At 42.1% G+C, this 16,430-nt stretch overlaps 1 protein-coding gene across 2 annotated transcripts in view; it reads right to left on the bottom strand.

The window, feature by feature from the left end:
- The window catches only part of LRP5 (LDL receptor related protein 5), a 260,875-nt gene that overhangs the window by 40,406 nt on the left and 204,039 nt on the right, over positions 1-16,430 (bottom strand). For both annotated transcript variants that reach the window (XM_038407882.2, XM_038407880.2), the window contains exons 8-11: positions 15,823-16,039; positions 9,207-9,496; positions 7,186-7,412; positions 3,355-3,539 (exon numbers count right to left, since the gene is read on the bottom strand). In XM_038407882.2, the coding sequence (XP_038263810.1) occupies positions 3,355-3,539; positions 7,186-7,412; positions 9,207-9,496; positions 15,823-16,039 (919 nt within the window). The remainder of the gene's footprint in view (positions 1-3,354; positions 3,540-7,185; positions 7,413-9,206; positions 9,497-15,822; positions 16,040-16,430) is intronic.

Raw genomic sequence — 16,430 nt, forward strand, 5'->3', positions numbered from 1 at the left:
GAAGGAATCCTAACACTCCCACAAATGACACTGCTTAATTACTAAAGTTCATAATCTAACGTTTTATCACCTTCTAGAGCGCCAGGTACTGGCCAAGGTAGACGAGATTAACCATTACAGAAAACCCCATAGTACTGTAGTCAATGAAGTGAAGACAGTTTACACCAGCTGAGGATGTACTACTAAATGTCTTCATAGTTTAAAATAATCTTTTTGATTAGTGTGTGGGGAGTTTAAACCATCTCATCCACACATACACTCCTTTTGAATGCCCTGCTTTTTTTTTTCATGAGTTGGCCTAGGCTCGGGAAAAGAAAAGCTTAAAAATGGGAGAAAAAGCCATCTTACTACAAAAAAAAAAAAGTTTTTAAAATTTATTTCCCCTAGGCAGAGAGTTACCAATGAACAAACTTTATTTGATCTAGTTGAGTTGAAATTTATGTTGTTTTTCGCTAGTTCCAGGTTAAGTAAACAAAACCCCAAGAAGGGGGTGTTTTTACATGCTGTGTAGTGTCTGAGAGCAGGCTGAGGATGCCCCCGCTCACAATTTTAAGACTGCTTTAGCCACTGCTGCTGTGCACTGGGGAGATGTACTTCATCCCACACCTCCCACCCAGATTCTTCTCTGGAATCCTCAGTGTGTATCATTGCATACTGTACGCAATGTTTTATCACTTTACTTTCATCCAGTTACACTTCCCCTACCCAATGAGTTTGCTAAAATTCCAGCTAGAGTTCTTGTTAACCTCCTTACACATCATTAACTGTGTGTCATTGTCAGCTTCAGCAGTTCACTCTCTGCTTCCTCCTCCAAAGTGATCAATGTATTAACTGGCCCTAGTCCCAGTGTTAGCATCAGTTTAATTTACCAGATCTGATTTAATCTCATTCCAGTCTGAGAAGCAGCCATTGAGTACTGAATTTCCCCTCAGTACCACAAAGTTTTTAATCCATTCCAGAAATCTGCCTCTTGCCCTCTGGCAATTTAGTTTCCTTATCAATCTGATGAGAGATCCTATCGAAAGCTTTTGATAAAAAAATTTACTTTGGCTGAAGAAATAACCCTAATAAAAATTTCAAGCAGTGACATACATTTGGTAGGGCATTTCTCATATACTTTTCACAGCAATGAATGCAAGACTTGCAATCACTGAAAGCCAGTGGAAAAGATGTGGATTATGAAAGTCTTTCAGAATCATAAAGCTATTTTATGATGCTCCAGAGGTTTTCTTCTCTCCCTCCTTCTCCCCGCACCCCCAGTAGCTCATTTACTTACATCCTCTATAACAGCAGTTCAAGCACTCACTGCCAGCTGACAATGACAATGCTATATCACAGCCAGGGTACAGCTCATCATGTACGTAAACCAGGGTTGATACTGATCCTAATGATCTAAAAGTGGTTTCTAGTTTTTCTTTTCCACGTGTTTTCACTTATGTCCATACAGGATTATTGAAGTAAATGCAGCTATGTTAAATTCAACATGTTTAGCTCAGGCAGGGGTGCTGGAACAATTTTTATAGTGGGGGTGCTGTGAGCCATTGAACCACACTGTAAGCCCTGTACATGACAGAAACCCCTTCAAGTCAGTGGGTGCTGCAGCACCCCCTGCAGCTCTATCTTTAGCACCTATGAGCTCAAGAGTGGATATTTGGGGTTCTGCAGCTCAGTATATTGTGAAAAAAAAGAGGCAGTAGAAAGTCACAAAGTACTGCTGCTAGTTACATGGTTTCCTAAAACACATTTCTTCAAGATGTGCCAGGCGCTCGTGTCCTTGTTGTCCAAGCCCATGACGTCTTACAATTTTTATTACTTAAATAAGCAGTATTTGAGCGTGATCTAAGCACAGAAAAAGCATCTAAAACTTTCTTGAAGAAAAATAGATTTCTCATGTCCCCAAAATGCCAAACTGCCAAAATAAAGCTTTACAAGTTTCATTCCAAAGTGTAGCTTTTCATGGAAAATTAAACAAGACCTGAAAATAAGAGCTTAATATGGCATTTCCTGGTTCATCAACAATAATTTCACAGCAGTGACTCTGAAGTCGTTAATATAAATGCCATGATAGGTTTACCTTTTGCCACATACTTTTAATATAGAAATTCTAGACGTATTAATTTATATCTAACCAAGACAGCATGGTCTATGTAAACGAACATGGGACCGGGAACGCAGAAACTCCTGGATTTTAATTTGGACTGCCATCAGTTTGTTGTGTAGCATTGGGCAGTTCATTTAACCTCTCCAGGTCTCAGTGTCCTTATCTAAAACATGGAGATAATTCTGTCTACCTCATCTGGCTTTCTGAGTAATTGTTAACCTTTATAAGGCACTTTAGATGTAAAGATCTACACAAAGTGCTAAATACAGTATTATCAGTTCCCTTCTTTCGTCAGTTAGCCAGTTTGTCAATGTTAATGTAAAGATTTAATAAGCCTTAACTGCAGAAAAGCTTTTGAAGTTCTAATAAATTCTCACAGGAAAACACATGTAAATGCTGGGAGGTTAATTCTATAGAATGTTTAGCTAACTGAACAGCATCATTATGACAACCAAGAATGCAGGTCATAAAGGTGTATTTTAATTTCAATTCTGAACTAGCAGAGCCAATCTGTGGCTGGACTCTGCCTTGGATGGGGACAAGGTTGTGGAATTATGCAACAGAATTAGGTGTGCAGACTCTCAGATTAGGGGCCAATTAAACTGGACCAAAGGCAAAAAGATTCAGTTGCCCTAATCTGGAGAAATAAAGAGATTGAGACTGTGTCTCTTTGCTCTGGTAGAAGATATGGGTAATTTAATACCAGCAACAGAAGAAAGAGATTAAAATCATCTCTCTGGTATAGGATTTTAGTCAGAAAAATAGAATGTTTGTTGTTTTACTTTCCCTGCATTTATAATTTTTAAAGTGCAGTTTCTTTGTTACCCTATGGGAAATGTTTTAGAAAGACTGGTTAATTTTTTATCAATTTATTATTACTTTAAAGGTTTACCTCACAATTTTGTTAATCTTGCAAATAAAGTTTATGCATGTTTAATTTCATTATCATGTGTATTTTACTTTACTACTCTCCAAAATATTAATTAGCACACACTAGAATGGTGGTAAGAAATTTAAGTCTAATTCAACCATTTCTAAAATGCATTAAATAGCTTGGAGAAAAAAAAATCTGTGAGTTAACCCTTAGCTGTAAGCCTGTCATGCAAAAAGAATAAAGGTTAGTTTGGAGGCAACAAACTCCAGTTTTTAATTAAACCTTCTAAAAGAACAAACTACCGAATTCCCTTATAGGGTGCACACAGTTCTGTACAAAACACCATGCTGTGTGTTTTTTGATTATAACAGCAGATTACCTAGCATGTTTGATGACTCAATCATACTTGTGTCTAGGTCAGTCCAATACAGTCTTTGGTCTGCATAGTCAATAGTTAGATCATTGGCACGTCCCACTTTATCAACCAAAGTGATGCTGTTTGTCCCATCCATATATGCCCGAACGATCCTTGGTTTACCTCCCCACTCTGTCCAGTACATATACCTGCAATCAAAAACAGAAGAAAAATAGGCATCAGTTTATGATATGGATTCAAATCCAGCTTCGGTACCCAGGGCCCCCGAGACTTTAGCTGCTATGCTAACTGGTATACAATCAATCAATACAATTAAATACATAAATATTTAATTTTACTGAGTTCAATTTAAGCATGTGTGCTTTGATGGATAGGGCCACAGTGCTTAGCACAGGACTGTGCAGAATCAAGCACAGTACTTCTTAAGTCTGCTACTATTCCTATCAATGCACGCCTCCCTGTGACTAATTGCTTAATTCTTTCAAATGAGAGAGAAAACGAGGGCCCTGATCACTTGTGGTGCTGAAAAGCACTGTGGAATTTTCAGATCAGTAAGGATATTAAGCTTACAAAAAGAAAAGGAGTACTTGTGGCACCTTAGAGACTAACAAATTTATTAGAGCATAAGCTTTCGTGAGCTACAGCTCACTTCATCGGATGCATTTGGTGGAAAAAACAGAGGGGAGATTGATATACACAAACAGAGAACATGAAACAATGGGTTTATCATACACACTGTAAGGAGAGTGATCACTTAAGATAAGCCATCACCAGCAGCGGGGGGGCGGGGGGGGGAAAGGAGGAAAACCTTTCATGGTGACAAGCAAGGTAGGCTAATTCCAGCAGTTAACAAGAATATCTGAGGAACAGTGGGGGTGGGAGAAATAACATGGGGAAATAGTTTTACTTTGTGTAATGACTCATCCATTCCCAGTCTCTATTCAAGCCTAAGTTAATTGTATCCAGTTTGCAAATTAATTCCAATTCAGCAGTCTCTCGTTGGAGTCTGTTTTTGAAGCTTTTTTGTTGAAGGATAGCCACTCTTAGGTCTGTAATCGAGTGACCAGAGAGATTGAAGTGTTCTCCAACTGGTTTTTGAATGTTATAATTCTTGACGTCTGATTTGTGTCCACTCATTCTTTTACATAGAGACTGTCCAGTTTGGCCAATGTACATGGCAGAGGGGCATTGCTGGCACATGATGGCATACATCACATTGGTAGATGCACAGGTGAACGAGCCTCTGATAGTGTGGCTGATGTGATTAGGCCCTCTGATGGTGTCCCCTGAACAGATATGTGGACAGAGTTGGCAACGGGCTTTGTTGCAAGGATAGGTTCCTGGGTTGGTGGTTCTGTTGTGTGGTTGCTGGTGAGTATTTGCTTCAGATTGGGGGGCTGTCTGTAAGCAAGGACTGGTCTGTCTCCCAAGATCTGTGAGAGTGATGGGTCGTCCTTCAGGATAGGTTGTAGATCCTTGATGTGTTGGAGAGGTTTTAGATGGGGGCTGAAGGTGATGGCTAGTGGCGTTTTGTTGTTTTCTTTGTTGGGCCTGTCCTGTAGTAGGTGACTTCTGGGTATTCTTCTGGCTCTGTCAATCTGTTTCTTCACTTCAGCAGGTGGGTATTGTAGTTGTAGGAATGCATGATAGAGATCTTGTAGGTGTTTGTCTCTGTCTGAGGGGTTGGAGCAAATGCGGTTATATCGTAGAGCTTGGCTGTAGACAATGGATCGTGTGGTATGATCGGTATGAAAGCTAGACGCATGTAGGTAGGAATAGCGGTCAGTAGGTTTCCGATATAGGGTGGTGTTTATGTGACCATCGCTTATTAGCACCGTAGTGTCCAGGAAGTGGATCTCTTGTGTGGACTGGTCCAGGCTGAGGTTGATGGTGGGATGGAAATTGTTGAAATCATGGTGGAATTCCTCAAGGGCTTCTTTTCCATGGGTCCAGATGATGAAGATGTCATCAATGTAGCGCAAATAGAGTAGGGGCATTAAGAGACGAGAGATGAGGAAGCGTTGTTCTAAGTCAGCCATAAAAATGTTGGCATACTGTGGGGCCATGCGGGTACCCATCGCAGTGCCGCTGACTTGAAGGTATACATTGTCCCCAAATGTGAAATAGTTATGGGTGAGGACAAAGTCACAAAGTTCAGCCACCAGGTTAGCCGTGACATTATCGGGGATACTGTTTCTGACGGCTTGTAGCCCATCTTTGTGTGGAATGTTGGTGTAGAGGGCTTCTACATCCATAGTAGCTAGGATGGTGTTTTTAGGAAGATCACCAATGGACTGTAGTTTCCTCAGGAAGACAGTGGTGTCTCGAAGATAGCTGGGAGTGCTGGTAACGTAGGGCCTGAGTAGGGAGTCTACATTGCCAGACAATCCTGCTGTCAGGGTGCCAATGCCTGAGATGATGAGGCATCCAGGATTTCCAGGTTTATGGATCTTGGGTAGCAGATAGAATACCCCAGGTCGGGGTTCTAGGGGTGTGTCTGTGCGGATTTGTTCTTGTGCTTTTTCAGGGAGTTTCTTGAGCAAATGCTGTAGTTTCTTTTGGTAACTCTCAGTGGGATCAGAGGGTAATGGCTTGTAGAAAGTGGTGTTGAAGAGCTGCCTAGGAGCCTCTTGTTCATACTCCGACCTATTCATGATGACGACAGCACCTCCTTTGTCAGCCTTTTTGATTATGATGTCAGAGTTGTTTCTGAGGCTGTGCATGGCATTGTGTTCTGCATGGCTGAGGTTATGGGGCAAGCGATGCTGCTTTTCCACAATTTCAGCTTGTGCACGTCAGCGGAAGCACTCTATGTAGACGTCCAGGCTGCTGTTTCGACCTTCAGGAGGAGTCCACCCAGAATCCTTCTTTTTGTAGTGTTGGTAGGAAGGTCTCTGTGGGTTAATATGTTGGTCAGAGGTGTGTTGGAAATATTCCTTGAGTTGGAGACGTCGAAAATAGGATTCTAGGTCACCACAGAACTGTATCATGTTCGTGGGGGTGGAGGGGCAAAAGGAGAGGCCCCGAGATAGGACAGATTCTTCTGCTGGGCTAAGAGTATAGTTGGATAGATTAACAATATTGCTGGGTGGGTTACGGGAACCAGACGTCAAGAATTATAACATTCAAAAACCAGTTGGAGAACACTTCAATCTCTCTGGTCACTCGATTACAGATCTAAGAGTGGTTATCCTTCAACAAAAAAGCTTCAAAAACAGACTCCAACGAGAGACTGCTGAATTGGAATTAATTTGCAAACTGGATACTATTAACTTAGACTCGAATAGAGACTGGGAATGGATGAGTCATTACACGAAGTAAAACCATTTCCCCATGTTATTTCCCCACCCCACCCCCCACTGTTCCTCAGATATTCTTGTTAACTGCTGGAAATAGCCTACCTTGCTTGTCACCATGAAAGGTTTTCCTCCTTACCCCCCCCCCCCCCCCGGCTGCTGGTGATGGCTTATCTTAAGTGATCACTCTCCTTACAGTGTGTATGATAAACCCATTGTTTCAAGTTCTCTGTTTGTGTATATCAATCTCCCCTCTGTTTTTTCCACCAAATGCATCCGATGAAGTGAGCTGTAGCTCACGAAAGCTTATGCTCTAATAAATTTGTTAGTCTCTAAGGTGCCACAAGTACTCCTTTTCTTTTTGCGAATACAGACTAACATGGCTGCTACTCTGAAACCTATGGTGATTATAGCCATTAATGGCTATAAAGTTCTTTGAGATTTCCTGATGAAATGGTGCTAGAGAAATACAAAGTATGCTGTAAAAGTATGTGTTATTAATTATTGTTACTCTCAAACAATAAATAATGCTCCTTACCCTTTAGTAGGATCAAGAGCCAAAGACCTTGGGTTATCCAAATCCTTCCACACAAGAACCTGTCTGTATTGTCCATCCAGGCGCGCTACTTCAATTCGATTGGTTCCAGTATCTGCCCAGTAAAGGTTCTTTCCCATCCAGTCTACTGCCATTCCCTCAGGGTAGTCTAACCCAAACTCAATCACATGCTCAACAGAGCTCCCATTCATGAATGCCCGGCTTATGGTCTGGAAAACAATTGTGTGAAAAATATTACTGTACCTTATGGACACACATCAAATTAGGGGATCAAAATTCTCTGAGGGTTATTGTTCAACAAAAATTCAAATGTAAATCCCCAAGCATTAAATGCTGAAAGTATTTGCAATTCATATTTATATAATCTATACTGATAATGGAAACATATTAATTCACAAGACAAAAGCGGCCTGAATTTTCAGAAATGACTAGTGATTTTGGGTGCCCCCTTTGAGATGTATAAAGGGAGGTGATTTTCAGAAAGTGCTGAGCATGCACCCTCTCAGTATCAGGTCCCTTCAAAAGGTCTCAAGGTAGGCACCCGGATGTTGATCCTCCCACCCCGCATACCTGTTCACTTTTAAAATTTTGGTCCTAATTCTTTTCTCTGTTTATTCTTTGCAATGTTTTCAACCTATATAGGAATGTATCTTCATTTGGAGAAAGGGGAATTAGCTGATTGGTTTTCTTGTATTAGTCAAAGCTTGTCTCAGCATTAATGATGAGTGAGAGTTTGCCGGTTCTACCTATATTTCAGTTACATACACTTAACAGAGCTGGCCATGCAGCAAAGAATATGTACATAGCACACAAGAAACCAGTGAGAACAATGTGCATGTAAAACAGTCACCACACAGTATCTAGTGATATCATCTGGAGCCAGAACACAATTTTTGCTCTCCATCTTGGGACTAAATCCATTCTGAGTAGTCACTTGACACAGCTGACATCTACTTCACTATCCAATTTCATGACAACTTGAAAAAAACTAATGAATTAACATATTGGGAGATAGGAGGACTCAAGGGAATGCTTTTCATTTCAAGGTGAGAGAGTAGGTGCGCATGCTAATGAGAGGATGAAGGAAAAATGTTGCCTTCTAGTGGTTGAAAATAAATATAAATAGGATAGCAGTAGAATGTTCTACTAACAGCTAAGTGTGCTCTAGTTCCATTTCCCAAGGTTCATTGTGATTTATTTAGTAATTGTGTGTGTGGTCTGGAGCACATGAATTTATTACACGGGCATAGTTCCTGGTGAAAAGGTGTCCACATCACAAAACCCACTACCAGCGTTGAACAGACAGCTGAGTTAGTCTCAGTAGGGAGTCTGTGGAAACTGAACTAGCCCCATGATCCCTGCCCTGTTACGACTGAAGCACTCTGGCAGAAGAGCTTCCATAGTTTGTGGTGTACCTGTTAAGAAGCTAAACAGAGGAGTTCATTTTCTAGTGATATTAATCTGACATTTTCCACCACTGCTAAATTCATGTAAAAGAAAATTAAACAGTGATGAATAATACAACACTCTCCTTTGCCTACACCTGGATATAAACGAGAAATGTCACATATCAAATTTCAAACTGCTGCCAAAACACACCGATGATATATTTTAGAATGAAAACTTTGCAAGCTCCCTCACTGAAACGCAGGAAGTGGGAGCCACAGTTAAGGATAAGAGACCCAATGTTTACTTGCCAAATATTAATACTTTTACTAGATTGGATTCCAAATCAAAATGGGGGTGGTGGTAGGGGGAGGAATAGGAGGTTAGCAAGTTTAGTAGAGTGCCAACCTAAGCATTCAAATTACCATGATATGTGGCGTGCAGAAAGCACTTCTGAAACAGATTAATTTATGGATTTAATGCAGGTGGCACCCAAGATTTAGACATCCAATATATGTGCTATATTATACAACAAACGGATTTTTGTTAGATTAAAGGCACTATACTGTGATACAGTATACAGATTCATATTCAGGGAATTCAAATGTTAATAATACCTTTAAGCTAATATCAGTCCAATAGATTCTATTATCAGACACATCAAAATCCAGAGCAGATGCCTCTTTGACACCAGTAAGAGGAATAGCTACATCATTATTGTTGGTTTCAAGGGAAATCCTATGAATTGCTGCTCTGCTGGTGAAAACAAGGAAGGCTTCAGGAATGATGCAGGTCTTCATGTCGCTCAGCAACTCCAGTCCTATGGGACAAGCACATCTGGTCTCCAGAGGTGTGAAGAAACACAGATGGCTGCAGCCTCCATTATTCTCAGCACAAGGATTGGTTCCTGAAAAGGAGACATTGGTCCATTAAAGATAAAACCGTCTGGGATGGAACAACAGGCAATGCTTTTACAGACTTATGAGATAACGTATTGCTGTGAATGTCAACAGGGGGTCCAAAAATCAACTCAGATCTTTTCCTCTCAACCCAAGGATTTAAAGGCTGGTATTAGTCTTCTTATACTATTGATAACTTCTCTAAATATTTTCTTCTGTTTTTCTCCGGAGATTTCACTCCTGTACTAAAAACAGACAGTTGAGTTTGTTTTGTCTGTTTATTTTTGGTCAGGCAACGGATCTTCATTTCAGTTGAATTTTTAAATGTACGGACATGCACTGGTGAGAACAGAGCTCAGTTAACTGCAGCTCCTTTTCTCAGCTGTTAAATCCAATCAACTGGTTTTAAGCATAATTCCAATAAGATCATCAAGTAAGTTGTGGTCAAAGTCAGTTAAGTTGGTCAAGTAAACCAGAGTGCCTATGAACAAATGCTGAGGGGTCAGCAGGAGGTGGGGTGGGGATGGAGATGGGAGTGGAGAACAAAATGAATGCCCCTCCTTCACCAGTTGCAAACAGAGATATAGCCATTTTAAAAAAATTGCTACTATGGTTAAGTCTGATAAGTCAGTCCAGTCCAGTTAGTTTTCTTTTATAGGGGACAAAGATTCCAAACCTGACCCTCAGCTGGTGTACGTCAGCCTTGCTCCACTGAATTCAGCGAAGCTATGTTGATTCACAACAGCAGTTGATCTGGCTCTCCATCATGTACAAATATTTTCTGTTACGGTTATTTTGTGTGGCTTAATTGCAGAACTTTGCACCCTTCCAGGCCTATTTAAAGTGAGTGACCTTGATAAATAAGCTAGTATGATGATTTTTTTTAAAGATGCATGTCACCAAAGTAAATATTCAGGGGCAAACTAGAGTGATACTGTAAAATGACCACAAAAATATTTCTATAAATCTATTATCTTTATGCATACACTCATGGGCTTGGGTAGTTTAGCATGAAATTTAATTTGCAGTATCTGTCTGATACTGAAGCGTTATGGTATTCACTGCATTAGGGAATTACCCATTTCACAGCACGTCATGTTACAAAATGAGAGCTAAATTACGTTACCCACCTGATTCACAGAAAGTATGGAGATCTGCACATAAGAAGGCATGATACTGCTATATGCTGAGCATCTCCTGAAAGGTGCTCAAAACCCTTGACCACTACAGTAGTATCTGAAGGCCTCCTCACTCAGGTTAGAGCTCCACTGTGCCAGACAGCATATACTTGCGTGGAGTGAATGAGTTGCTGCCACTAAGAGCTAATGAAGTCATTAAGAGTTCAGGCTGCTTGGCAATTCACAGGACATGCTCAGCACCTTGCAGGTTTCAAAGCCTCCGCTCTAGGGCCTGAAACCAGCTTCAGTGCTCCTATTCCTACACTGAAGCTCTTCTAGGATGAACTGAGAGTGGGATCAGGGTAGAGATCCCAGTTGCTGTTAAATGTGGCATTGTTCAATTTCTTTTTTAGTGCCATGCCTGGGTCTAGATTTAAGTGCCTCTCTGAGTTCAGGAGCCTTGTTCTGACTGCAAGCCACAGAACAAGTTCCTTAGTTATTCTCCAACTGAACCCAGTACAGAATATTGTCCTACCGTGGGGGACTCAGTCTGAAATTCATCAGATGTTTGTGCTGGAAAAACAGGGTGACAATGGGAAAAAAAAAGTATGTCCCCCAAAGGAAACAGGGTTTTAAATTCAGTGTGCTCCCAAAAGATCTCACAGTGAGCTTCAGCCCACAACTTTTTCTCTGCCTCCCCAAGCAAGAGAATCCCACAGGACCACTGGAGTCCTGGCTGGACCTTTCCTCTGCCCTTTCTCAGCAATTCGCAGGTGGCTCATCCTCTCTTCTAGGGCTCAGAGGTCATGAGGGCTAGTGTGTACCTCCTGCTTTCCCAGTTCTCAGGCCATATGAGATAAACTGCCTGCTTGCAAGACCCCCATCTCTTATTCTGACTCACAGGTCTGCTGCACAGAGCAGCTTTGTGCCATTCTAATAGTATGTACAGATTGCCGTGGACAATGGCAGTTAACAGTAAGAAGAAAAAGAGTACTTGTGGCACCATAGAGACTAACAAATTTATTTGAACATAAGCTTTCGTGAGCTACAGCTCACTTTGTCAGATGCATTCAGTGGAAAATACAGTGGGGAGACTACATACCACACAGACTATGCTGACAGCTTGTGCCACACACTCTCAAAGAAACTGCGGAACCACCTGATCAACATCCTCTACAGCAAACAGGGAAAGATTAAGAATGAGCTCTCAAAACTGGATACTCTCATAAAAAACCAACCTTCCACACAAACTTCCTTGTGGCTGGACTTTACAAAAACTAGACAAGCCATTTACAACACATACTTTGCTTCTCTACAAAAGAAAAAGGACACTAAACTATCTAAATTACTACATGCCACAAGGGGCCACAACAGTGGTTCCCTTAACCCACCCAGCAATATTGTTAATCTATCCAACTATACTCTTAGCCCAGCAGAAGAATCTGTCCTATCTCGGGGCCTCTCCTTCTGCCCCTCCACCCCCACAAACAAGATACAGTTCTGTGATGACCTAGAATCCTATTTTCGACGTCTCTGACTCAAGGAATATTTCCAACACACCTCTGAACAACATACTAACCCACAGAGACCTTCCTACCAACATTACAAAAAGAAGGATTCTGGGTGGACTCCTCCTGAAGGTCGAAACAGACTGGACTTCTACATAGAGTGCTTCCACTGACATGCACAGGCTGAAATTGTGGAAAAGCAGCATCACTTGCCCCATAACCTCAGCCATGCAGAACACAATGCCATCCACAGCCTCAGAAACAACTCTGACATCATAATCAAAAAGGCTGACAAAGGAGGTGCTGTCGTCATCATGAATAGGTCAGAATATGAACAAAAGGCTGCTAGGCAGCTCTCCAACACCACTTTCTACAAGCCATTACCTTCTGAGGGTTACCAAAAGAAACTACAGCATTTGCTCAAGAAACTCCCTGAAAAAGCAAAAGAACAAATCCGCACGGACACACCCCTGGAACCTGACCTGAGGTATTCTATCTGCTACCCAAGATCCATATACCTGGAAATCCTGGATGCCCCATCATCTCAGGCATTGGCACCAACAGCAGGATTGTCTGGCTCTGTAGACTCCCTCCTCAGGCCCTACGTTACCAGCACTCCCAGCTATCTTCGAGACACCACTGACTTCCTGAGGAAACTACAGTCCACCGGTGATCTTCCTGAAAACACCATCCTGGCCACTATGGATGTAGAAGCCCTCTACACCAACATTCCACACAAAGATGGACTACAAGCCCTCAGGAACAGTATCCCCGATAATGTCACGGCAAACCTGGTGGCTGAACTTTGTGACTTTGTCCTCACCCATAACTATTTCACATTTGGGGACAATGTATACCTTCAAGTCAGCGGCACTGCGATGGGTACCCGCATGGCCCCACAGTATGCCAACATTTTTATGGCTGACTTAGAGCAACGCTTCCTCAGCTCTCGTCTCCTAATGCCCCTACTCTACGTGCGCTACATTGATGACACCATCATCTGGACCAATGGAAAAGAAGCCCTTGAGGAATTCCACCAGGATTTCAACAATTTCCATCCCACCATCAACCTCAGCCTGGACCAGTCCACACAAGAGAACCACTTCCTGGACACCACGGTGCTAATAAGCGATGGTCACAAACACCACGCTATATCAGAAACCTACTGACCGCTATTCCTACCCACATACCTCCAGCTTTCATCCAGACCACACCACACGTCCATTGTCTACAGCCAAGCTCTATGATACAACCGCATTTGCTCCAACCCCTCAGACAGAGACAAACACCTACAAGATCTCTATCATGCATTCCTACAACTACAATACCCACCTGCTGATGTGAAGAAACAGATTGACAGAGCCAGAAGAGTACCCAGAAGTCACCTACTACAGGACAACAAATATATTCAACAAAGAAAATAACAGAACGCCATTAGCCATCACCTTCAGCCCCCAACTAAAACCTCTCCAAGGATGTTGATCAAGGATCTACAACCTATCCTGAAGGATGACCCCTCACTCTCACAGATCTTAGGAGACAGGCCAGTCCTTGCTTACAGACAGCCCCCTAACCTGAAGCAAATACTCACCAGCAACACACACCAGAACCACTAACCCAGGAACCGATCCTTGCAACAAAGCCCGTTGCCAACTCTGTCCACATATCTATTCAGGGGACACCATCAGAGGGCCTAATCACATCAGTCACACTATCAGAGGCTCGTTCACCTGTGCATCTACCAATGTGATATTTGCCATCATGTGCCAGCAATGCCCCTCTGCCATGTACATTGGTCAAACTGGACAGTCTCTACGTAAAAGAATAAATGGACACAAATCAGACGTCAAGAATTACAACATTCAAAAACCAGTCGGAGAACACTTCAATCTCTCTGGTCACTGAATTACAGACCTAAACGTGGCAATTCTTCAACAAAAAAAATTCAAAACCAGACTCCAACGAGAGACTGCTGAATAGGAATTAATTTGCAAACTGGATACAATTAACTTAGGCTTGAAGAGAGACTGGGAGTGGATGGGTCATTACACAAAGTAAAACTATTTCCCCATGTTTATTCCCCCCTCCACTCCCCATGGTTCCTCAGATGTTCTTGTCAACTGCTGGAAATGGCCCACCTTGATTATCACTACAAAAGGTTCCCCCCGCCCCCCCGCTGGTAATAGCTCACCTTAAGTGATCACTCTCGTTACAGTGTGTATGGTAACACCCATTGTTTCATGTTCTCTATGTATATAAATCTCCCCACTGTATTTTCCACTGAATGCATCCGATGAAGTGAGCTGTAGCTCATGAAAGCTTATACTCAAATAAATTTGTTAGTCTCTAAGGTGCCACAAGTACTCCTTTTCTTTTTGCGAATACAGACTAACACGGCTGCTACTCTAAAAGCAGTTAACAATGTGACAGACACACGTACACAGTCTGTCACAGCCACAGATGGGAAGCAAGAGGGGACACAGTGGAAGAGATCCCACTGTGACCAGAGGGGACAGTAAGGGATATGTACAAGGGATGCCAAGCTGTATAGCGGTGCAGGTGTAAGAATTGGGGAAGACAGGAGCTTAGTGAGGGAAAACTGGTAGGTGCTTAGTGGTAGTACTTGATTTGGATCTCCTCACCAACTCCCCGCCCCCACTAGCAAGAGTATATGAGAGAGTAGACAATTCCTCCTCTGACAGGTATGAAAATTAAATCCCTGCTACAGATCACATCACACGACAGAAGCTCTGCAAAGGATGTATGTTTACTGTCACTACGAGGTTAGGAAGACACAGCAGCAGGAACTACAGCATTTTGTGGAATTCTGCATACAAGCCACGGAAATCACGCATATCTTGTCACGTCACTCCTAGCTTCTGGCAGGATATGCCCTGGGTTGACCATTACAGAGAAAAAAGCATAGAAAAGATGTTTGACAGATGTCCATCACATCACTGAACTGCTGTAATAGACTACAAAACTTTGCCTTCTCACTGACGCAGTGGATGAACAGTTGCCTATTGTTTAAGAATAGTAGAGCAAGAAAACTGTTTCCATTTTGCTTATTGCATTAATCTGCAATTTCCCCAGAAGGAATTATTGGGTATATTTTCATACATGGTAGTTTTTTGATGGCAATCGTCACGAAAGCAGACTTTTCTCTTGTGATACTTTCACTCCGCTAGCTTAGCAAAAAAGGTAGTTTCCCTTTAAACAGCATTGGAATGTACTAGACTGAATCATAGAATCATAGAATATCAGGGTTGGAAGGGACCTCAGGAGATCATCTAGTCCAACCCCCTGCTCAAAGCAGGACCAATCCCCAATTTTTGCCCCAAATGGCCCCCTCAGGGATTGAACTCACAACCCTGGGTTTAGCAAGCTAATGCTCAAACCACTGAGCTATCCCTCCCCCCAAACGCTTCCACCCAATGCAGCGAGCTGCAGCTCAGGAAAGCTTTGTGCTCAAATACATGTGTTAGTCTCTAAGGTGCCCCAAGTCCTCCTGTTCTTTTTGCGGATACAGACGAACACCGGGCGCTAGTCGGAAACCCGTGACACAGCGCTCACCACATCAAAATTGCGAAGCTTGTTTCTGCCCGGTTTCCGTGATTACTCCTGTCAAAAGGGGTGAAGGTTATTGTTTAACAAAAGCAAAACCCTCTGGAAAGTATCTCAGTTCAATTTCACGTTGCTCATGCTTACCAAACACTTTGGTCACACTTGCTGCTTTGAGGCCCATTAGGTCTGGCAACTGATCTATGATGATATCCCTGCTTGCTCTTATTTTGTGAACTCTTTCAATGCTTCGTCTCTGCCAGTCTGTCCAGTAGATGTAGTCCCCCAGCAAAGTAAACCCAAATATATGAGGAAGTTTATCTTCTAGTAGAGTTTTTCTCATTGTTCCATCAACATTTATTACCTGTGGGGCAGATAAGGGGAGAGGAAAAACCATTATTCTAATACATTAGTTGTAGTTGAAACAAATCTGATCATACTTTGACTTGAAGGTGTTTTTGCCACTCCAGCAAGCTTATCTAGAGACCACCTCCCTCTGGAAACAAAAAACTCATGCTCTGTACGAATGTATATAGGAAATGGTGTAACACAAATGAAGTGCTAGCGTCTCTAGACAAAGAAGGAACAACTCTTCTACCACAGAAGATTTAAGGTGAGGAGGCAGCCATGCAGTCTATGTCTGCTATGTTACCTATACACAGAGCTTGTCAGAAAATGGATTTCCATTCTGCAAACAATTTTGTGATTTCAAAAAACAAACAAAAATTCATCCCAAATGGGGAAGAAAAGCCAAA

Source organism: Dermochelys coriacea, chromosome 6 (genome assembly GCF_009764565.3).
Source record: "Dermochelys coriacea isolate rDerCor1 chromosome 6, rDerCor1.pri.v4, whole genome shotgun sequence".
NCBI classification, from domain to species: Eukaryota; Metazoa; Chordata; order Testudines; family Dermochelyidae; genus Dermochelys; species Dermochelys coriacea.